At 37.1% G+C, this 24,116-nt stretch overlaps 2 protein-coding genes across 2 annotated transcripts in view; both read left to right on the top strand.

Annotated features, from left to right (window-relative positions):
* Positions 1-1,473, top strand: part of LOC144445473 (adhesion G-protein coupled receptor D1-like) — a 49,529-nt gene extending 48,056 nt beyond the window's left edge. Inside the window, exons 23-26 of the mRNA XM_078135040.1 lie at positions 70-111; positions 645-725; positions 1,017-1,083; positions 1,454-1,473. Of these exons, the coding sequence (XP_077991166.1) occupies positions 70-111; positions 645-725; positions 1,017-1,083; positions 1,454-1,473 (210 nt within the window). The remainder of the gene's footprint in view (positions 1-69; positions 112-644; positions 726-1,016; positions 1,084-1,453) is intronic.
* A 3,899-nt stretch (positions 1,474-5,372) lies between these two features.
* On the top strand, positions 5,373-17,951 carry LOC144447461 (poly(A) polymerase beta-like). Its single transcript, XM_078137496.1, has 18 exons — positions 5,373-5,514; positions 6,168-6,314; positions 7,117-7,265; positions 7,769-7,878; positions 8,586-8,639; positions 8,835-8,946; positions 9,556-9,645; positions 10,198-10,336; positions 10,779-10,851; positions 11,235-11,355; positions 11,632-11,716; positions 12,173-12,226; positions 12,517-12,654; positions 13,744-13,914; positions 14,426-14,771; positions 15,454-15,675; positions 15,966-16,037; positions 16,581-17,951. The coding sequence occupies exons 2-18, from the start codon at positions 6,169-6,171 to the stop codon at positions 16,680-16,682; spliced, it is 2,184 nt and encodes a 727-aa protein (XP_077993622.1). The 5' UTR covers positions 5,373-5,514; position 6,168; the 3' UTR covers positions 16,683-17,951.
* The last annotated feature ends 6,165 nt before the right edge of the window (positions 17,952-24,116 follow it).

Below are 24,116 nucleotides of genomic sequence, written 5' to 3'. Positions count from 1 at the left end.
CCGTCAACTTTGAAATATTCTTTGCATATGGCGAACGGGTTCTTATAGCGTGTGTATTCTATTTTCCAGGGACTCTTCATTTTTGTGTTTCATTGTGTCATGAATGACGAGGTAGGTACAACACGTATTGTAAGATTGCATATCTTGAAAAACAGAATGGAGAAGGAGCGACAGACTGTACAGTCACGATATTATATCATCAGTTGATTGTTTATTTATTATTTGGGGCTAACTTTGTTTTGAAAGAACGATGAGTAACGACATTCACTAAATACTAGGTACTGACTGAATCTCAATCTAAAACAGTTCTTGATGTGACTAGTTGAATTTGTACTGTAACTCCTCTAGAGTTTTACAAGTGCCAACCGAGTAGAGAATCGTGACTGATGGCTATATATATTTGTATTTATAAATACAGTATACTTTTATATACGACCGTTAATGCATTGATAGGCATGTTTTACATAAGTAACCGAATTACCACGGAAGTCATATACACAAAAGATTTACCAAAAGTCACATATACCTATTCGCGCTCGTGTAAATTTTGTTTTATTGTCAATATTTTCGTAGAGAGTTTGTTTGTGATTGCCTACTCTAGTAAAATTACTGATAAGTTATATTCTTTATTGTCTTTGTTGTAGGTGAAATCTGCATTGAACACTCGCCACAAAAAACTGCTATCACAGAGTGATCACGATAGTGGTCTCTTTACAAAAATCATTGTAAGTCTATTTCGGTTATTTGTGCAAGAGTTGAGTGAATATAGTCAATCTACACACCAACTTACGCCTGCAATATGACTTGGTTAGCTGTCAAGATTTGTTTTAGACTATAGGAAGATGTGTATATATAAATATACGGATAATGGATGGATGGATGGATGGATGAGTGTGTGGGTGGGTGGGTGGGTGGGTGAATGAATTAATGAATGTATAGCACATTACCTCTTTAATTCCAATTTGATATTTAGATTTGTAGACCAATAATAAGTCTCTAACATTTTTCCTTTTCAGCGTTCTGGAAGATCTGCCGTGGCTCCAGAAGACAGCTCTTCAGTCACTCGGTCCACTCGTGCCACAGGTCTGTGAGCTTTCGATGATTCGATGACATTTAAATTTCATTGCTTTCGTATTTACCAACCTTTCATTGTTAGATTAGACAGACAGACAGACAGACAGACAGACAGACAGACAGACAGACAGACAGACAGACAGACAGACAGACAGACAGACGGACGGACGGACGGACGGACGGACGGACGGACGGACGGACAGACAGACAGACAGACAGAGAGACTACACTCCATGTCTGAATTCCAGAAGGAAACGTAAAAGTAGTAAATGCAATCGATATCAATTTTACATGTAAAAGTAAGTCACTTAGAGTTTAAGTCTGTTGTAACCACTTACATATTAAATATTAAAATGTTTTCTCTTCTTGCACATTATAGCAACAGCCACAGCAATGTGAATGAGGGATCCTGGAGTGACAATGGAAATATTCTACGTTTATGATGACGAATACATGTATTTCATGAACAACTCGAGCTCACTTCCTCTTTGTTTCAATTTGAAAACCGAACCTGTATCAATAATTACTTTTAATCAAGATAACTCCTTTAATTTACTTAACTTATTTTAAGTGGCAGTTCAGAAACATTTACAATGTAAATAATTTCAATATATTTATTACATAATATGTATTCACTTTTACATTGTTCTGTGTACATGTTCATTTTTATATAATCCGTGTTAAACTGAAATAACTTTCCATATTGAAACATTTGAAGAGTAAACAAGTAGATGGTTTCACGATCATTATTTCAAGGTCTACCTTTGTAATCTGTTGATTGACAATGTGAATTAACTCACAATAAACGCATATTTAGAAGTTATAGTTTAGAATTATATCAATACATTACAGAAAATGACAATTTAGACTGATGGGATGACGCCCAACGTTTTTAAAAATTTGAAGTCAGTAAAATAGCTTACTTGCTTTTTAGTCGTTATACATCATGCTCATTAGTGTGTATGCCATGTGACTTAAATACATTTACCAACTACAGTAGTATAGTAGCAATTGAGATTTGTAGTATATGAGTTAAACAAGGAAGTCTGTTATTGAGTACATATCTATTACTGTATTTAAAACTAAGATCAGTTGATGCCCAAGAATACATATTTGTATACGTTATACTAGCTGTCATCTTGGAAGTATAGTCATTGAAGTTATCTCTGATTTGCTGTCTTAATAGATATAATATATGTATAGAAATTACTATTTGATATTATTATACTCTATTACGTTTGTGTTTATTTTTACTTCATCCCTTCCAACCTTCTGATCAATGTAACTTCCCATTGGAAATAATAAATACATAACTTTACATACATGCATATGTATCGTCCAATTTACCATATGCTACCGTGGTTGTTGTTTTGTTATCTTATTATTGTGCTTGTATAGGTGGGTGAGTGAGTGGATGGATGGATGGATGGGTGGATGGATGGATGGGTGGGTGTGTGGGTGTGTGTGTGTGGATGGGTGGGTGGATTGATGGATGGACGAGTGGGTGAGTGGATGTATGGATGAATGGATGGATGGATGATGATGATCTGAATTTCACGCCTACTTATGTATTTGTCTTGTAAATTATTATTAGACTTATGTTTATATATAGTTCCTATCATTTCACAACATACAATAATTTTGTACTTCTTGTTGCATAGAAACATTAATATATCTTTTATTACCGGATCATTTGATTGATATGTAATTACTCTATCATTCATATTTGTCAGTTTTTATGTTTTTATTGTAGTTTTTTGTTTGTTAATTGTTCTTCGTAAATATAACTAACTATGTTGGACCCAGGGCCTGAACCCCTGTGGTCGGGCAGGCTGGTGGTCGGGCTACTTGATCTAAACAGCGCCCTCTTTATGATTACCTTTTGACGGCCGGTCGCTACCTCTGTGCTGTGTAGGAATTTCTACCATACCGAAGTTTGCTTTCTATCATATTGACAAACAAAATCTTTTTACTTTGCTGTCATGATGACTGAAAAAATCTGATTATGGGGCCCGCAGATACCAAATGGTTTACCCATACGCTACTTTCTATCTTGATTTTGTCTTACACAAGTTCATTTCAGTACTCAACTATTTCAAGTGTGTGGACCCACGGAAAACGGACACAGATAGTCAGATAGATAGAGAGATAAAATGGGATAAAGGTACAAACACAACAACGAAATTGACGTCAAATTTGGAATTTCGAGACTTTTGACTATCGTGGATCAGCTGTATTCCCTATTATATAAATTTCAATAACCCCAAGCGTACTTACCAGAACTGACCATTTGTCAAGACTTCCTTCAGCCACCACAAAGACAGACATGATTGGCTATTTGATGAGACTCGGTTAACGAGCGATCCGAGCGAGCGATTTGATGAGACAACCATGCGCACGTGCGCACATGCAAGATGTTTGGTCGGTCTGATCTGGCGACTTGATGTAAACAGCGCCATCTTTAGGATAGTCTGGAGAATAAGCATATTGCATGGGTCGTACACTCACAGGGGACCAAACAAAACAAAACAAACAAACAAATAAATAAATAAATAAATAAACTATCAAATAAATGACAAATGAACAAACAAACGAACGACACGTATAGGGACAAATAAACTAATCAAATAAACCAGCAAATAAACAGATACTCATGGGGGTATACTAGATATGTTTTTCTTTCTATACCCATCACTATTTTTTATGAAAGTCTGAATACAATAAAATTTTGAAATTTATTGTTCCCGGAAACATGTGCCAGTATTATAAGATCTTGTTAATTTTTCTTCATTAATTTTCTATTTGGTCTTAGCAGAAATCCATGGATCAGAATAATCCTTTACAAAGTGAAGTCGACAAAATAATCAAAGGTCTATATCTAGATATGTTACTTAGGGGCCGCGCCGGTCATGTTTAGATGACTGTGGGGCCAGTGTTTTGGAGTTTGGATTTTCTCAAACTGACACGAACCCCCCCCCCCCCCACACACACACACACGACACCCCCCCCCCCCACTTGAATCTATGGAACGTGTATTTTACTGAGGGTATCTCAGTACACAGCATAAATCCATGGAAGACTAACTGCATGCAGTTAATACAACTCTTTCTATCAAAAGAAATCTTTGCAAATGTAGCAAATGTTGATCTGACAGAAGGTAAGGTATAAACTAATTTCTAATAATGCTACGTACACATACGTACCTGTTTAAGGTATTATACACTGCAGTAAAACATGGTCTAAGTATTGCTTCATTTTTATGACTTCTAACACATTTGAAAGTACATAAGTGACATTATTAGTTTGATATAATTCCAATTTATAACGCGGTGGGATACTAGGTATTCGATCAACTCCAGGGAGAGGGCTGGCCGAGGGGAACTACCATAAACGGCTGGGCATGGAGGGTTTGCTGAGCATGGAGGGATCCTTTTTACGCGCGGCTGTCAGATTTTGAGAAAGGGTATACCTTTCATACATAAAAATAAATATAGTTTCCATAGGGTGGTTAGAAATCAAATGTGAGCTCTTCACCACGATTATAAAGTAATGTGAACATATTTGACTTTCATGGTAGGCAGGGTTACAAACGCTAAACTATTAGATAACAAACGTAACAAGAAATTAATGACAATGCCAGAATATACAAGGGTATCCTTTTTCGTGAGATGTGGTACAACACTTTGGGTTTAGAGTTTTGGACGGAGTCTGACCATTACCCACGGCGTCCCCCCTCCCCCGTCGACTTCATTAAACTGTTATTTGATTGAGGTTATATTTAGCAGATAGTTTTTGTACAATACTGGAAAATGAGAGAGATAAATAGATAGATATTATTCAACTAAACATATTGATAAAATAAATAAAAATAAATAAATAAACATATAAATAAGTAAAGAATGAATGAATGAATGAATGAATGAATGAATGAATGAATGAACGAACGAACGAACGAACGAACGAAAGAAAGAAAGAAAGAAAGAAAGAAAGAAAGAAAGAAAGAAAGAAAGAAAGAAAGAAAGAAAGAAAGAAAGAAAGAAAGAAAGAAAGAAAGAAAGAAAGAAAGAAAGAAAGAACTAATAGATGATAACTATATAAATATGTGACACTCGGTTATGTGATCCGTCGTCATATTTTTTCAAATACATTACATTACATTACATTACATTGCATTGCATTGTAACAAAACAAGCTTCGCTGCCTTCGCTCAGCCTGGGCTTCGCTGTACTTGCATGATATGCAGCGCCACCATGTGACAAACATTTTCTTCAAACTGTCCGGGTGCATCCTGGGAAATATGAACGACCTTGGTATGGTTCCGCCATTGTTCTGTTTATCCTGACAGCGTGATTATGGCTTAAAACAAAGCTGCTTTTTGCCAATTATCACAAAGCTATGGACTGGAAAGGTTTATTATGTGAACAGGGATAAATGCACCAGGTATGCCATACAAAATATTATAGTATGATGCGGTGTTGGCGGAAATCATGCCATAGCCATGATTACCGGAAATGAATCCCAAGCACTCGATTTACTTTGTTTTGCATTTTGAATTACATACACTGATACTGGCCTCGCAGATAATGCAATCCCAAATTTAATGTACTGAGGGTAGCATTTCTAAATTCAGTTGACAAGTCAACTTAGGCTATCGAAAGTGAGTGCAGTTGCGAGCATTTCGTTGTAAATGTGACCATTTACATTACGGGCCACACCGCCAACTTGGATGCATTGTCTTATTCGTGGTAGTAGAAATATGGCAGGAAAATAAAAAGGGCGCTAAACTGCGACTCTTGAACTTAAATGAAATATTATCGTATGAATATTGTTGTTGGGGTAAATTACTGGGTAAAATTGAAAACTTAGAGATGAGCCTACTAGAAGTGGAACGCTTGCGGCGACTAGTAGTTCAAAGTTAATATTGTTTATTTATATCAGAATGTGAGTGTGGTAGCCAGGTAGTTGGCTGTGAGGTAGTTTCATCGTGTTTTTGAATATAAAGTACACATATACGCATACAAAGCTTAGATGTTCATTGTTCTGTGTTAGTCTTAAAGTGGCTTCTTCTTTTTTTTCTGCGTATTACCTTCCAGTATGGATTCTTCCCCGTTGACATATGGTATCACTTCACCCATCAGCTTGGCTGATCCCAAGCAAGCTGATATAGAATTGACTAAGAAACTTGCAGAAGCACTCATACCGTTTGATGTTTTTGAAACAAATGCAGAACTTAATCATCGGTAAGTAAAGTCATGGAAGTATCGCCCACACATCATATACACACAAAAGACTGGTAACAGTGACACTGATAAGGTGTATGAGAACCACAAAGATAAAACACATGGCATATTGTGATGTTATCTATTGTCAACAGATTTGGGTCATGACAGGTGTGATGGCGATTGTGTGGTTTAACACTATTTCATTCAGTGTATGTGGCAGTACTGAAGGGTCTGTGGTGGAACAGTCTAGACAGTGATTGGAATTAACAGTAGTCAGGTGTCCACAGACTACCAGTTCATGTCATGGGGCTACCATAATTGCAACTGGTAGCTCAGGCTATCACTGATTATGTGATGATTTAAAGGATGGAGGATTTACAGACAAAAGTATTTTTATAACTCATATTTCCAATAAAGGAACTCTGTTTTCAGTTCAGGAATATAGGACTATTGGTCACCATCCATGGGCTACCCATTTCTGAAATTGGTAGCTCACTAAGACTTCTAAGCAAACAAAACAGCCCTGCTAGTGGGTATACATTGGCTTTTAAATGATCCTAAGATCTCTAGTGGAATTGATGTAATCTAGCAAAAATGTAGCTCAACCACATGCTAGCAAAGTTAACAACAGTGCATGTCACTAGTAATCCATCATACATTGACAGGCGCATGCTACTTCATTCACACTGAGTTGCTCAGTAATATTATACCTTTCAAAAAACCTGCTCTTGATATGCAAGATAAGTCATCAAAAAGTCTTGTTGATAAAGTTTTTATGACCATTTCCACTTTAATTTTTTTTTCCCCTAACAATTATTAGAATGGTTGTGTTGGCCAAGTTGAACAAACTTGTGACAGAATGGATCAAAAGTATGAGTTTATCGAAAAACATGCCACCAAATATTGCCGAAACTGTTGGGGGCAAAATCTACACATTTGGTTCCTACAGACTCGGGGTTCATACTAAAGGTAACTTTTCTTTTATATTTCTTGTTCAGTGGACAGCAAAACATATACTAAAAGTTCTGTTCAATATTCTGAAGGATATGGCATGGATGATACTATTGATAGTAACTTGCCCCCCCCCCCCCAAGAGGTTTGTAAGGGGTGCACTGCCCCTCTACTTCAGTAGACCCCCCCCCCCCCCCCCCCCCTTTGGTTCAGTGTGAATGTCATTATTAGATTCCTTTCAATGCAGGCAATACTGAAATTTGAAAATGAAGAGATGTTAGTTCTTTTCAGGTATTATATGCAGTGGGACGATCATTGTGCATGAACATATCAAATTTTGATAATAACTGATGCTGTAAAAACAGTTAACATCCCAAACAATTCTGTACATACATGTACAGAAGTACCTACCAGTACATACTATACAGTTGAACATTGACAAAAAAGGAAGTAATACTAACAGAGATGATTTGTCTGGTATTTCTAAGTCTGAAAATCAAAATATTATATTCTGTCCACAGGTGGTGATATAGATACATTATGTGTAGCACCTCGTCATGTAGATCGCACTGACTTCTTTTCATCATTTTTGGATTTGTTGAAACAACAACCAGAAGCAAAAGACCTCAGGGTAAGTTACAGTGTACCTCTCATAATAAATTAGACTTGTAGTACCACTCATAACATTTTAGACTTGTACCTCAGAAATTCCAATTTATTCACACTTCGTACCAAATAAACCCATTCTACTGGTTCATATTAGAATTGAAGTATGGCAAACACTAATTGACAACATTCCCCAAATTTTATTAGCCGTTTGTGATGATTGTACCATATGTGTTGGTAGGGCTCTCTTTTTGTAGATTTGTATATAGCATTTGGTGATTTAGGGTATAACCCAGCAGACATTTAATCAAAAGAATTTAACCAGCATTTTCTAGTTCTACTTCACTCATTGAACTTAAAAACTTCAGAAATGTGATAAAGCTCAGGAAAGTTCATTTCAATACAAAATGCCCAATATTAATATGTAATGAAATGATGAAATCTGTGTCATTGTCTCAACATTTATGAGGTGCTTAGGGGTCCTTGTCATTATAGTAGGAAAATATAAGGTACTTAAGGTCCTTGTCATGCATTAAAGGAAAGTATCAGTAAATCCTAAGTACGACCAGAAAATAATTCTCATGCCCTGGATTTGAACGTGCACAACTTGGCATATGCTTGGAATAAGCAACAATTATCACAGATACTCTAATGATAAGATGTATACCAGGATATCAGCAGTAGTTGATATGTTTAATTAAAGCAGTCAGTTTTACATTTTGTTACTTGCAGGCAGTAGAAGAAGCATTTGTTCCTGTTATAAAGATGGTATTTGATGGTATAGAGGTGAGTGATTTATCATTGTTAAGTATTGAATAAATGAAATCAAATTTTTGTGATAACTCTAAATCCACAGCTTTAAAAGTATCATGGCATTTTACAACTACATGTATTATTTACACATCACGCTTCCACTCAGGTTGATATAACATTTACAGGTTTGGTACTTGCATTAAATTCTGCTCAATTTCTGTTTGGCAGATTGATATGACATTTGCCAGATTGGCACTTGCCCAGATACCAGAAGACCAAGACTTATCAGATGATAACCTCCTCAAAAACCTGGATCAAAGATGTATACGCAGTCTCAATGGTAAGTCTCGAGTTTCACCAAAAGGTCTGTAGGCACTCTCAATGGTAAGTCTTGAGTTTCTCCAAAATTTCCGTTGACAGTCTCAATGGTAAGTCTTGGAGTTTCGCCAAAGGTCTATAGGCAGTCTTGATGTTAAGTCTTGAGTTTCACTAAAAGGTCTATAGGCAGTCTTGATGTTAAGTCTTGAGTTTCACCAAAAGGTCTACAGGCAGTCTTGATGTTAAGTCTTGAGTTTCACTAAAAGGTCTATAGGCAGTCTCGATGTTAAGTCAGGTTTTCACCAAAAGGTCTATAGGCAGTCACAATGTTAAGTCAGCTTTTCACCAAAAGGTCTATAGGCTGCCGCTTGGCAGTCTCTGAAAATAGTATATGTGTAAATGCTGTATACAAAACGTGCTTGATATTGGCATACAATATATTATAATCTCAATTGGTATTTCTCACAAACTTTTTGGGTGTGGAATAGGTAATGTCACTTGTTTCACAAAGATTGTCAGATATGAAAATGAATATAGAGTAATATTTGTGTAACAAGAACTGTCTCCTTGTACAGATTACCGGTACTTACTACATGTAATATATATTGTATACTCATTGTCCATTTTACAGGCTGTAGAGTCACTGATGAAATTTTGAACTTGGTTCCCAACAAAGACAGTTTTAGACTGGCACTCAGGGGCATTAAGATATGGGCTAAAAGTAAGTAGAACTTGTCATTTCACCCACTCTTTGCCATTAACAACTAGAATCATTTGTAGAAGAAACTGTTGTAAACAAAACACAGTATTTGTAGATTTGTCACTTGGAATTTAATGGAAATTCTACATCAGTCACCCATTCTTGATAACTCCAGGAAAGACCTTAAGTCTCATTTTTTTCAAAGGGCATTTAATTACGGCAACTAGATTTACTTTGTTCAGCACCTTTGAACGTTACTATGTGCTTGATTTAAGTGCTTTATATATTGTTTTTGATTGAGGGATTGATTTTATTGAAATTCCATGATGACCAGTTTACCAATATTGATATCACAAACATCATTCTTATAATAGAAGGGGCATGATGCTCTGTCAGACGTGTACCCGTATTGGTCCTACACAGTAAATGTTCAATATTTCACCATAAATACCTGTTACCAAGATCAACAATGACACATTGAAACCATATTGATAAATTTCAATATCTGAATATCTGTTTACATCAACTATGATGATTTTGAGCATGAATTTCTATATTGTATTTTTGTTGCAGAGCATGGCATTTATTCCAATGTATTAGGTTTTCTGGGTGGTGTTTCCTGGGCCATGCTAGTAGCTAGAACGTGTCAGCTCTATCCTAAAGCAGCTGCTTCTACCATTATACATAAGTTTTTCCTAGTATTTTCAAGATGGTAAGTGTTATATAACAACAGTATGACAAATGACACTGGTGAAGAGATGTCTACATTAATACACACACACACACACGCTCACACACACGCACACACACACGCTCACACACACACACACACACACACACACACACACACAACATTAAACTCAGTTGGAAACTAGACTCTCAACAAAACTCGAGATCATAAGAACTCAGAATAGCTTTTGACATGTAACAGAGCATCACCTGGTCTATAACATACATACATAAAATAGAAAGTCTGAAGTCTGTATGCCACAAGTGTGTCATAACTGTGATCGATATATTCTGCAAATATTATATCCCTTGAAAAAGTAGAAAACTTCATGATAAGTCAGAAGTAGGATGTAAAACCTGTGTACAAGATCCTATGATAAAGTTATCAAGATTTTGATATCATTCATGTAATGCTTCATTTCTAGGGAGTGGCCAAGACCAGTTCTCCTGAAGCAGCCTGGTGAAAATAAATTGAATATGCCTGTTTGGGATCCTAGGGTGAGACCTGTTTATGTATCCTATCTCAGATAGCCCCTGCCTCAGATCAGGGTCGGGCGTTTACTGATATGACAGTAGATGCAATGTAGTCATGCATGCTTAACACAGAACAAGTTCAGAATGGTTCTGGTCGACCGCTGGGTGTCCTTAATCAAGATGGTTTCAGAAGACCTTCTTTATATATGTCCTATTATAAAGTAGAGTAGTTTCAGGACACATTCCTATCTGCAGTAAGAGTTACTGGATCTTTCATGACCATGCAAATGTGTGTACATAGGGTATGAAAATGAGAGCGTTTTATGAAAATCGGTATGCCATACTAGCCATATGAATGAATTAGTCAGTTGTGTGCTAGTGTTGAAATTGTTTTGTTTGTTAAACAGACTAATCCTACAGACCGTTTTCATCTGATGCCAATAATAACACCAGCATATCCCCATCAAAACTCCACCTACAATGTGACATTATCAACAAAAGCTGTCTTAGTAGAAGAATTCAAACAAGGTAGGTTCAAATCACTTAGTTTGATTGTACTCGCACACTACATCGCAAAGTACCATGCATGTTTGTCTCTGGTACAACTTGAGTCTCTTCCATCCTATGTGAATATTTGCTCATTTCCCTGCCTATCATATCAACATGCCTCTTATATCTAGGAGACTTCATTGATACTAGTGTTAGTGAGTATCCTTTGATAAACCCCAGTGTCAGTGTGATATTTCATATTTGAAACCAGTGAACCTGTTTATTTTGAAATACATGTATTGTTATACATTGCAGGTCTGGCAGTAACAGAAGAAATCCATTTAATGAAAGCTGACTGGTCTAAGTTATTTGAACCAACAAACTTCTTCCAGAAATACAAGTAAGTAGTTGTCAATCCAGAATAGCAGTAACTGAAGGCAGTCCTTGGTAGTGAAATAAGCAATCAAATGCCCATTCTTGTGGAAATCTATTTTACGTTTTAGTAAGTTAGTGACTATCATATGTACCCATAGGAACACAAAGCTCAAAGGCAATGTCTGTGCCTCAGCTCCATTGCCTCTACAACATCTGCTGTTATCATTTTTACTTGGAGACTTAGATACTTAGATAACATTGGTGGTATCCTTGAGGGATGCATGACAACCTCATTGAATGGATAATTTCACATAGTCAAATTGGCATAGGTAATTTAAGTAAAACATGTATAGCTAAACTAGAGAGGAAGGAAATAATTTTGTTCAAGTTGAGTTCTGTATCATCTTTATCACAGCTTCCAGTCCTGAAACACACTATGATATATTGAGGGTAATATCAAGTGAATTCATTCTTATTTCAGACATTATATTGTTTTGAGTGCCAGTGCCACCACAGAAGAACACCAGTTAGAATGGTAAGTCCATAATCTATGTAACAGTAAAATATATTTCTTTCCATATGTGTACAACGTTGTATTCTGTGTTTGAGTATGCACAAGAGCATCGAGTCTTACACACCCTCTGTGATGGCCCCATTGGTCATGATATTGCAAGCATGGCCCACCCATAAAAATCTGAATGAGTCTCAATTCAAGCGTCCACACCTACTTTGTTGTAAGCTACACTTTCTGTTCAGAATAGGCAGATTGAACATGAAGATACATGTATTGAAACTGATCTAGTCTGTCGGTTTTAAACTTTGCAGGATAGGACTTGTGGAATCCAAGATTCGAATCCTGACAGGAAATTTGGAGAGAAATGCTTACATCAAGCTTGCACATGTCAACCCAGAGGCCTTTACACCCATGAAGTCAGACAAGTCAGAGAAATCTGATGAACAAAAGTAAGTGAATAACATAAAGTATCTCAAGTAATGCATAACCCTTTGTCATATCAGGTCAAATTAGGACTAAAATGTGGGTGAGAAAGCAATATTCTGTAGATGTATAGAAAATGTTGTTCATCAACATTTTCTTTTGGCGACACTGAGAAACCAAGAACCTTGGATTGAATCATAAGCTTTTATTGTAAAACTCGACAACTCTGAAAACTGCTAATATGCATTTGTTTTGTAGTTAAATCAAACATAACAGTTTTCAAGAATTTCATTGCATGGTTTCTGTGTGTACTTAGTTGGTGAAAATGAAAATTAGGGAATCACTTTCATCCTTTGAGAAACCATCCGTGCTCAGTGGCAGTTTGAATGATCTTCCCAAACTCTCCTTGGGCAACTGAAAGGAGGGAGCCACCAGTGAAGTGGTGAGTCTGAGTAATAGACTGTGAACACCACTGCAATGCATGCAATGATTAGCCTGTATATAGATATAACACCCTCAAGAGTCTAATCCAAGTAACTTTTACTGGACAGTGTACTGTGTAGCTGCTGTATACAAAATGAAAATGATGGTAGTACATAAAGTGTGTGTTGTATTGCAATACAAAGCCATGTATGTTAATATTGATTGGTGTGTATACAACACTGGTAATTGAGCCTTCAGTTTACTAAAGATAGTGGTAGATTACACAAGTGGGTGATAGTGGTTCCTCTGTTCCTCTGCGACTCTAATCACCCTGTGATCAAGAAATGGTAAACGTTGGAAGTCCCAAATCACTACACTGCAAGTTCATGGAACTCTAGTGAGACTATAATTAAACAAATGCCCATTCAGTAGCTTATCACTGTTGTATCAATGTTTTGCAACGATAGTTTAAGTTTGTCCCTATCTTAGCAAACCGAAGGCTCAATTACCAGAGTAATAACAGATGTGCTGTCTTTTCATTTATTATTTCAAGAAATGTGTGACATGATAGTTTTCCATAGTATGGCTACAGTGTGTAAAGTTTTGTTAGATATACACCTAATCCACCCAAAGACCCCTCTCCCATATTATTTATATGTTATACTAATCACATCTTGGTTTTTCTGTTGCAGGCCTGAATTTTGTTGCATGTGGTTCATTGGTCTTGCATTTGAGAAATTGGAAAATGTAAACGTAGATTTGACTTATGATATTCAGAGCTTCACAGACACTGTGTATAGACAAGCAGTTAGTATTGGAATGTACAAAGAAGGCATGAAGCTTGAGGCAAAGCATGTCAGAAAGTGAGTAACACAACAACATACTACATGTATGTGATTTATTAATATGAAAAAGATGATGTTAAGTCTGTGTAGAAAAGGTAATTGTGATGGTGTGTATGGAAGTATGATAATCACTCGCAGAACTGAGGCCAGTTTTGAAACTTGACTGAATGGAGGCCAGTTTTGAAACTTGGCTGAATGGAGGCCAGTTTTGAAACTTGGCTGAGTGGATGCCAATTTGAAACTTGGCTGACTGGATGTCAGTTTGTCTTCATAGAAATCCATCATATCTCAATAAATATCATTTGTAAAACCGCTAGTATGGGGAAAAAAAGAAAGATTATTTAGTTTGGCCACTAGGTGGTGCTATTCAAGATGTAAAATTTTCAAGACAGTATGATGTGAATTTGCTTGGGTGTGCCCTTCGCCTTTAGATATATGTAGATGAATGATCTTGATTCTTCACTTGATATCAAATACTCAGCAGCTACATTTTAAATCTAAATTTCTATTCCATTGTTTTATATTTCAGAAAGCAACTGGGAGAATACCTACCTCAAACTGTATTAAAGAGTAATAAAAAGAAATCCATTCAACCTGGTGATGGCAGTGGCACACCAACCAGAGACCCTACATTGACATCACCAACTATTCATATTAAAACACCAGACAAGGGTTCTAAGAAGGCTGAATTAATGGTTGACGAATCTAGTAATGATACCATTGAATTGGTAGAAACAAAGACAGACGCCAGCCTAACTGAGAATGAACAGAAAGATGTAGATGGCGAGAAAACCGATGGTAACACAGAAAAGAAAGACGAGTCAAATGTTAGCATAGGACATGATGCAAAAATTGATGGTAGTGCCCCAATCCAGGTAACAAGACTTGTTTGTTAGCACCAATGAATTTTTTAAAATGGTGATTCTAAAAGCTATAGGTGATTTTACGTTTTTGATAAACATAGCAATTTAAGATTTAGAAAACACAAAGATCTGCTTCCTCCTAAATGGCACTGTTTAATGCCATACATAGCAAAATTGAGCTTGGCAGAGTATGAGAGCTTCTACTAGTATAAATGCACAGTTTACTGATCACATACCCACACACAATATTTTACAGAGGCATATGCTTACAATACCAACTTCAAGTTCTACACTTTAATGACTAAATACCCAAATGCAATGTAGCACAAATATGTACACTTGCAGGTACCAGGTGTAACACCTCGATATACTTAATGATATATGGGACCATATTCATATGTATTTAAGGCTGGCTGTTGTCTTGTTTTAATCACACTTTTTTCCCTTCATGCTTTTTACTACATCAAGGGTATGCCCTGATTAATGCCTACCTCCCCCCCCCCCCCAAAAAAAAAATAAATAAATAAATAAATAGTAATAATAAACACTCAGCCCAGACCTTTTATACTGCAAAGTATAACTAATGAAGACATTATGAGATTTCTGAACGTGTTCTTAAATCAGTGTGAATGAAAGTAAACATTTATAATAACATGAACAAATTTTCTGCCATGATGCTCTATATATTTCACAGCCAATAGCAGACACTGTAACCAGTGAAGGAGATGTGAAGCCGGACGCAGTCACCAGTGAGACTACAGCCGACAAGACCAATACAACTACACCGCAAAGGAGAGATAGTGAAGGCAGTCCTAGAAAGAGACCGCTTTCTCCAAGTGTTGAATCATCACATCCAGCCCAAAAGAGGATACGAGAGAGTACAAGTCCATCGAGGGAGGAGGATCTCTCCAGTCAAGTAAGTCATAAAAAATGGTAGCAATTGCAACATTATCAGCTCGTCAAGAATTTCACTTATTGGCCGAAGTCAGTGTCGTCATTTTCCAATTTGCGAATGCTGACTGTTATGACATCTGTGCAAGCCCATTGTGATAGGCATGCTACATTCTGGTAAATTACTGACACTAATAGTAATAAGAGGCACGGCAGTACAGCTGTATTGATATCAGCTCCCTTGATTGTACTTGTCAGGTGTTCACACACTAGTGGTAGCTAGTATATGAATTTACATGTGTTGACTACTTACAGAAAAATGGTCCAGAGGTTGAAGTTCAAGTACCCGAGTCTTTACCATTGACTCCAGCTGACAAAAAGATAAAGGTGGGACCTAGAATGTATATAGAATAACTCTTTAGTATTTTAGCACAATTGAACTCAGAGTTCAATTGTGCAATAGGCCTGGTAAGATGTGTGTGTGTGTGTGTGTGTGTGTGTGTGTGTGTGTGTGTGTGTGTGTGTGTGTGTGCATCTGTGTGAGTGCTTGCACATTGTGTGTGTGTGTGTGCGCGTCTGTGCATGCGTCTGTGTGTGTGTGTGTGTGTGTGAGTGCTTGCACATTGTGTGTGTGTGTGGGTGGGTGGGTGTGTGTGAGTGAGTGAGTGAGTGAGTGAGTGCATGCATGCACATGTATGTGTGTGTTTGTGTAATGACAAATTCAAAAATATTGGATTGATTGCCTTGGTATTTGGTGGATATATTTTTGGAGTACATTTTGTAGAGAAAATGTTTTTTAGAAGTAGTGTTACTGTTCTATACATTATGACTTTGACCTAAAATAACTAGATAAAGAGAATTTAAAGTGCTACATCTTCAACTAAAACTTGTTTCCCTTTATACTGTTCCCTATACATATTATTATTGCAGAGACTTGCCAGCACTGACCTGCCTGATCTCCAGTCACCCGCACAGAATGCTGGCAATCCTATCACCATTGTGAAAAATTCAATTCGATTGAAACTGAAGTAGTTCCATAGTAAGTAAGTATTGTAAGTAATGGTGAAGTCAAACAAATTGATTCTGTTTGACTGATGACATGTTTTGTAGTGTAAGTACAGAAATTGGAAACCCCCTGTGAGTGTAGGATGGCAGTTATACACATCTATAACCAGTCTGTTGTAGAAGAAAGTAATGGTGTAGACTATAGAGTGTAGTGATAAACAGTGCATGTGGCTGCAACAGATACAGTTAGAAATTAGATGACTTCCTTTATACGGAGCACCTACTGATATTACCATGTAAATATTCTGAACTATACACAATACTATTTCAGTTTGAGTTGAGTATTTAGATATATAGTGAAGAACTTGAACTTTTTTGATGTAAAAATTAATGCTTGGGTTATTTTTACATCAAAAATAAAATGAACTGTAGTAGTACATTCTAATTTCTGGGTTTTGTATTCGTCATAACTCAATCAGATAAACTAGTTTTATATTGAGAGACAGTCTTCTGACAACTTTTGTCATATGTCTGTAGTTTCCGTATGTAATTCTATTGTAGGTGATAATATAGTTCATGTCTAGAGTTTTTCGTCATTTATAACATCGACCCAAAAAAAAGAGTCTGAGTTGTTTTGACTGTTGTTTTCAGCAATTTTTGTTTCTGCCAGTATACTGTGGAATATGTTATTACCACTGGATTGTATTTTTCACAGACTTAGTAAAAATAACTTGTGGGTATGAATGCGTTTTCGTGCTGACGTCTTTCTGTTTGTCGACATGAAGTAGATTGTTGCAATTCCTATCATAATTTTTCGATTTGTAGAAAAACTATATTGTGATTGCCATTAAATCTTTATTTTCCATATATCTAACTAAGTGTATGTGTAGTGTGAATTAATGACAGTGTTCGATACTTTGCATATGTGGTCAGCAAACTGTACCATCAGGATGGAGAAGAAGTTAAGCAGCCCAACTACGTCAAAGGTCAATAACATTTATGTAGTGTTAACTACCTATGATAAGGCTGACAATGAAATTTGTGCTGAAAAATGTAGTCCTGTAAAAAGAACTAAATTAGATTCTGAGCGGTAATAAAGTATTCCATAGTATTCCTAGAATTCCCATAATAAGTTAATATGTTCCTATATTTTCCTTTGTTATTTTGTAGTTCCCCAAATATTCTAAAGAGATACAATGACAGATGATTTGTTGAAAAAAAAAGTTTGTTGTGAGACTCTTTTGTATAACAAGATGGTGGGATGTCATGTAATAAATTATAATTTTAAAAAGTTTATATCTGTGTCACTGTACAATATTGTTGTGTGTGTGTTGTAGATGAGAGTTGATATGCACAATACCAAAAAGAGATGCTTCCAGAGTGGTCTGAAAGGTACGCCGTGGCAGGGCGCCCTCACACATCGATCAACCCCTTCATAGAGCATGGTGGGATGATACAACACATCTTAGGGACGAACGCACAATGTCGAGCATAGCGCATAAGCTCAACGAACGAACATCGTTCATTCAGGTCAAAACCCCCTCCCCCTAAACGAGTGCCCACAAGTGCGACATCAAACGTTTGTATATGATGTAAACTATGATGAAAAGTAGTAATCACACCACAACGATCGTTGTAATGTTAAAACATGATTGTAAACACATTAGAAAACTATCAAAAACCCAGCACCATATCTCACATTAGAAGTAAATTTTTATCAACTTATCAACATCTCAGTGCTAAATACAACAGTTGTTATCATTGAAGGAGTGAAAGCTTTCCGTCGAAACATGGTTAGAATTGTGAAATGAAGTTCAGCAATCGCATTTGCACCAGATCCCTTCCCCCACCTAAATGAATGAAGTTATTGAGCTTGTGTGACATAGTGATCATCAGACTATTTCTAGATATGTCCAACTGCAGACGTATTGTTTCTGGCAACGGTAACCACATCTTTAGCAACAGGCAAATCATATCCTATTGCAAAGATTATAGTGATGGGTAATCATCAAGTGAACAAATAGGCAAAGAACTGGACAATGTATGCTTTGAAACTTAGACCGTACCCGTACCCAAAGCAAAAACAAAATGACTTCATTACAAAAATAATATGTGTTGGGTCGTCAAGTGAAATAAAAAAATGATAATCCAAACATGCCTAGCAACAAGAATCATGCCCCATAGCAACAGTCAAAGAACACTTTAAGTTACAAAATAGCAACAGATGGGTAGTGCAGTGAATGAGCATCCAAAATACAACCTAGTGTGCATAGCAACCATGGCCGCACAATTTTATATGCATCATTACCATAACAAGGTATTTTCTTGCTGAACATTCCATAACATTGTAAATATATGCACGTTTTACCAAAGTTAGTGTAGCGTATATTTATTATATATATATAATATTAATTTCAACCTACCATTTTTCCTGTCCATAATTTGTGAAGATCGGTTCTCATCACACACACGACTAAGGTTGCAACATTGCATTGATTTATGACCATATTGGCCTGTAAATACCATCTTTGTATCTTATATTTATCCCCTCTGTTATCTTGCAACTAAAAGAAATGTGGCCACTTTTGATGGCAGTATAGTCTTGAAGCGGTTGAACTGCACAGAAGCTTGAGAAATAAAACTCTGGGAGCATAAGGTGACATAAATGGAAAATGCATTGGACATCGCACACACAAACAAACAAACAAACAAACAAACAAACAAACAAACACACACACTCTTGCATTGCCAAAAAAATCTCGCGCTTTTTTGTGCCCCCTCCCGGCCATATTAAATAATCACAAAATATTATCTTTAAAGACTTAGTATAATGAATTAAATACTCGAAAATATATGTCATTACCTTTAATATAATGTTCTATTATTAAAAATCTACTTGCCCCACCTTGAATAAAAATTTATATTCTATTTTGTAAAAAAAATCATATCGTGTACATTTCATATCAGTTTCTCTTGCATAAAATGCATCACGTTTGATACTGAACAAGACACGAGTTCCACATAGGATTAAGTAGTATCGGCTTTACACAGAAAACCTTCTTCAGGAATAGAGCAATGTAGAGGCATGTGTTTTACCATGAATGTATTAGTCTCACTAATACATCCACGGTTTTACCTAGCTAGCAACACACGCCTCTACATTGCTCTATTCCTGAAAAAGGCTTTCTGTGTAAAGACGAAACGTTGAATTAAAGATCTACTTAACCCTACTTGAAACCCGTGTCTTGTTCATTATCAAACTCGCTACTTTCCTCAAGACTTGGCTATTCACAGTGTGCACATCACTCTATAGTTAGACTGATCTTAGTTCCATATCGTAAAAAAATAAAATGTATGTTCATTGATCTCTCTATTGCGTTCTGGAAATAAATGTACAACTGTAACAATTCATGACGATTTCAGCCAGTGTGTGTACTCTGGAGACGCTGAAAACTTGCATACAATTTTTTTCCAAGGTCGTCTACCTCAGCTTCATTCCACAAGACTGCTGAATTACAATACTATATGCACCGCTTGCTGAAGCACGCCACACCTGGTAGAACTATTTGGCCCTCTAGGGATAGTTTGCTTACCTGTTTAGTAACAGTCGCAATTTAGTTTATTGAGTTTCAAAGCCTTTGGCAGTCGATACAATTCAAGATAGAAGCAGTAGATAACAAGCATACCGAAGTGGATTTATATACAAGGTCTGACTCTTTATGAAAAGACTATATTGACAATCCAAATGGCGATATTTATCGTTGTGTTGATTTGGCAGGCCAGTTGAATGGTCGTTCTGAAACCCTTGAAAATGCAGACGACAGTTTATATTTGCACTGCGTATAGGTCATTAAACTGGGTGACCCTAAAACGAATGACAACCTGAATGACGGAAAACGAATGACAGCATTTCTAGGTGGTAAACAGTGGAATGACACCCTTTTCTACATTCAGTTAGTTGAATGACACCCTCTGCACTGTAAAACCAGTGGAATGACAGCCGCCACTCTATAAAATAAGTGGAATGACAGCATTTTCAATGCTTTAGAACTGGAATGACAGCATTTCTAGGTGGTAAACAGTGGAATGACACCCTTTTCTACATTCAGTTAGTTGAATGACACCCTCTGCACTGTAGAACCACTGGAATGACAGCCGCCACTCTATACAATAAGTGGAATGACAGCATTTTCAATGCTTTAGAACTGGAATGACAGCATTTCTAGGTGGTAAACAGTGGAATGACACCCTTTTCTACATTCAGTTAGTTGAATGACACACTCTGCACTGTAGAACCACTGGAATGACAGCCGCCACTCTATAAAATAAGTGGAATGACAGCATTTTTAATGCTTTGGAACTGGAATGACAGCATTTCTAGGTGGTAAACAGTGGAATGACAACCTTTTCTACAATCAGCTAGTTGAATGACACCCTCTGCACTGTAGAACCAGTGGAATGACAGCCGCCACTCTATAAAATAAGTGGAATGACAGCATTTTTAATGCTTTGGAACTGGAATGACAGCATTTCTAGGTGGTAAACAGTGGAATGACACCCTTTTCTACATTCAGTTAGTTGAATGACACACTCTGCACTGTAAAACCAGTGGAATGACAGCCGCCACTCTGTAAAATAAGTGGAATGACAGCATTTTCAATGCTTTGGAACTGGAATGACAGCATTTCTAGGTGGTAAACAGTGGAATGACACCCTTTTCTACAATCAGTTAGTTGAATGACACACTCTGCACTGTAGAACCACTGGAATGACAGCCGCCACTCTATAAAATAAGTGGAATGACAGCATTTTCAATGCTTTAGAACTGGAATGACAGCATTTCTAGGTGGTAAACAGTGGAATGACACCCTTTTCTACATTCAGTTAGTTGAATGACACACTCTGCACTGTAGAGCCAGTGGAATGACAGCCGCCACTCTATAAAATAAGTGGAATGACAGCATTTTTAATGCTTTGGAACTGGAATGACAGCATTTCTAGGTGGTAAACAGTGGAATGACACCCTTTTCTACATTCAGTTAGTTGAATGACACCCTCTGCACTGTAAAACCACTGGAATGACAGCCGCCACTCTATAAAATAAGTGGAATGACAGCATTTTCAATGTTTTAGAACTGGAATGACAGCATTTCTAGGTGGTAAACAGTGGAATGACACCCTTTTCTACATTCAGTTAGTTGAATGACACACTCTGCACTGTAGAACCACTGGAATGACAGCCGCCACTCTATAAAATAAGTGGAATGACAGCATTTTTAATGCTTTGGAACTGGAATGACAGCATTTCTAGGTGGTAAACAGTGGAATGACACCCTTTTCTACATTCAGTTAGTTGAATGACACCCTCTGCACTGTAGAACCAGTGGAATGACAGCCGCCACTCTATAAAATAAGTGGAATGACAGCATTTTTAATGCTTTGGAACTGGAATGACAGCATTTCTAGGTGGTAAACAGTGGAATGACACCCTTTTCTACATTCAGTTAGTTGAATGACACACTCTGCACTGTAAAACCAGTGGAATGACAGCCGCCACTCTATAAAATAAGTGGAATGACAGCATTTTCAATGCTTTAGAACTGGAATGACAGCATTTCTAGGTGGTAAACAGTGGAATGACACCCTTTTCTACATTCAGTTAGTTGAATGACACACTCTGCACTGTAGAACCAGTGGAATGACAGCCGCCACTCTATAAAATAAGTGGAATGACAGCATTTTCAATGTTTTAGAACTGGAATGACAGCATTTCTAGGTGGTAAACAGTGGAATGACACCCTTTTCTACATTCAGTTAGTTGAATGACACCCTCTGCACTGTAGAACCAGTGGAATGACAGCCGCCACTCTATAAAATAAGTGGAATGACAGCATTTTTAATGCTTTGGAACTGGAATGACAGCATTTCTAGGTGGTAAACAGTGGAATGACACCCTTTTCTACATTCAGTTAGTTGAATGACACCCTCTGCACTGTAAAACCACTGGAATGACAGCCGCCACTCTATAAAATAAGTGGAATGACAGCATTTTCAATGTTTTAGAACTGGAATGACAGCATTTCTAGGTGGTAAACAGTGGAATGACACCCTTTTCTACATTCAGTTAGTTGAAAGGGGTGTCATTCCACTGTTTACCACCTAGAAATGCTGTCATTCCAGTTCCAAAGCATTGAAAATGCTGCCATTCCACTTATTTTACAGAGTGGCGGCTGTCATTCCACTGGTTTTACAGTGCAGAGGGTGTCATTCAACTAGCTGAATGTAGAAAAGGGTGTCATTCCACTGTTTACCACCTAGAAATGCTGTCATTCCAGTTCCAAAGCATTAAAAATGCTGTCATTCCACTTATTTTATAGAGTGGCGGCTGTCATTCCACTGGTTCTACAGTGCAGAGTGTGTCATTCAACTAACTGAATGTAGAAAAGGGTGTCATTCCACTGTTTACCACCTAGAAATGCTGTCATTCCAGTTCCAAAGCATTAAAAATGCTGTCATTCCACTTATTTTATAGAGTGGCGGCTGTCATTCCACTGGTTCTACAGTGCAGAGGGTGTCATTCAACTAACTGAATGTAGAAAAGGGTGTCATTCCACTGTTTACCACCTAGAAATGCTGTCATTCCAGTTCCAAAGCATTAAAAATGCTGTCATTCCACTTATTTTATAGAGTGGCGGCTGTCATTCCAGTGGTTCTACAGTGCAGAGGGTGTCATTCAACTAACTGAATGTAGAAAAGTGTGTCATTCCACTGTTTACCACCTAGAAATGCTGTCATTCCAGTTCTAAAGCATTGAAAATGCTGTCATTCCACTTATTTTATAGAGTGGCGGCTGTCATTCCACTGGTTTTACAGTGCAGAGTGTGTCATTCAACTAACTGAATGTAGAAAAGGGTGTCATTCCACTGTTTACCACCTAGAAATGCTGTCATTCCAGTTCCAAAGCATTAATAATGCTGTCATTCCACTTATTTTATAGAGTGGCGGCTGTCATTCCACTGGTTCTACAGTGCAGAGTGTGTCATTCAACTAACTGAATGTAGAAAAGGGTGTCATTCCACTGTTTACCACCTAGAAATGCTGTCATTCCAGTTCCAAAGCATTAAAAATGCTGTCATTCCACTTATTTTATAGAGTGGCGGCTGTCATTCCACTGGTTCTACAGTGCAGAGGGTGTCATTCAACTAACTGAATGTAGAAAAGGGTGTCATTCCACTGTTTACCACCTAGAAATGCTGTCATTCCAGTTCCAAAGCATTAAAAATGCTGTCATTCCACTTATTTTATAGAGTGGCGGCTGTCATTCCAGTGGTTCTACAGTGCAGAGGGTGTCATTCAACTAACTGAATGTAGAAAAGTGTGTCATTCCACTGTTTACCACCTAGAAATGCTGTCATTCCAGTTCTAAAGCATTGAAAATGCTGTCATTCCACTTATTTTATA

This window comes from Glandiceps talaboti, chromosome 2, assembly GCF_964340395.1.
Source record: "Glandiceps talaboti chromosome 2, keGlaTala1.1, whole genome shotgun sequence".
Lineage (NCBI taxonomy): Eukaryota > Metazoa > Hemichordata > Enteropneusta > Spengelidae > Glandiceps > Glandiceps talaboti.
The sequence above is the reverse complement of the archived record's forward strand: the minus strand, read 5'-3'. Positions and strand labels throughout refer to the sequence as shown.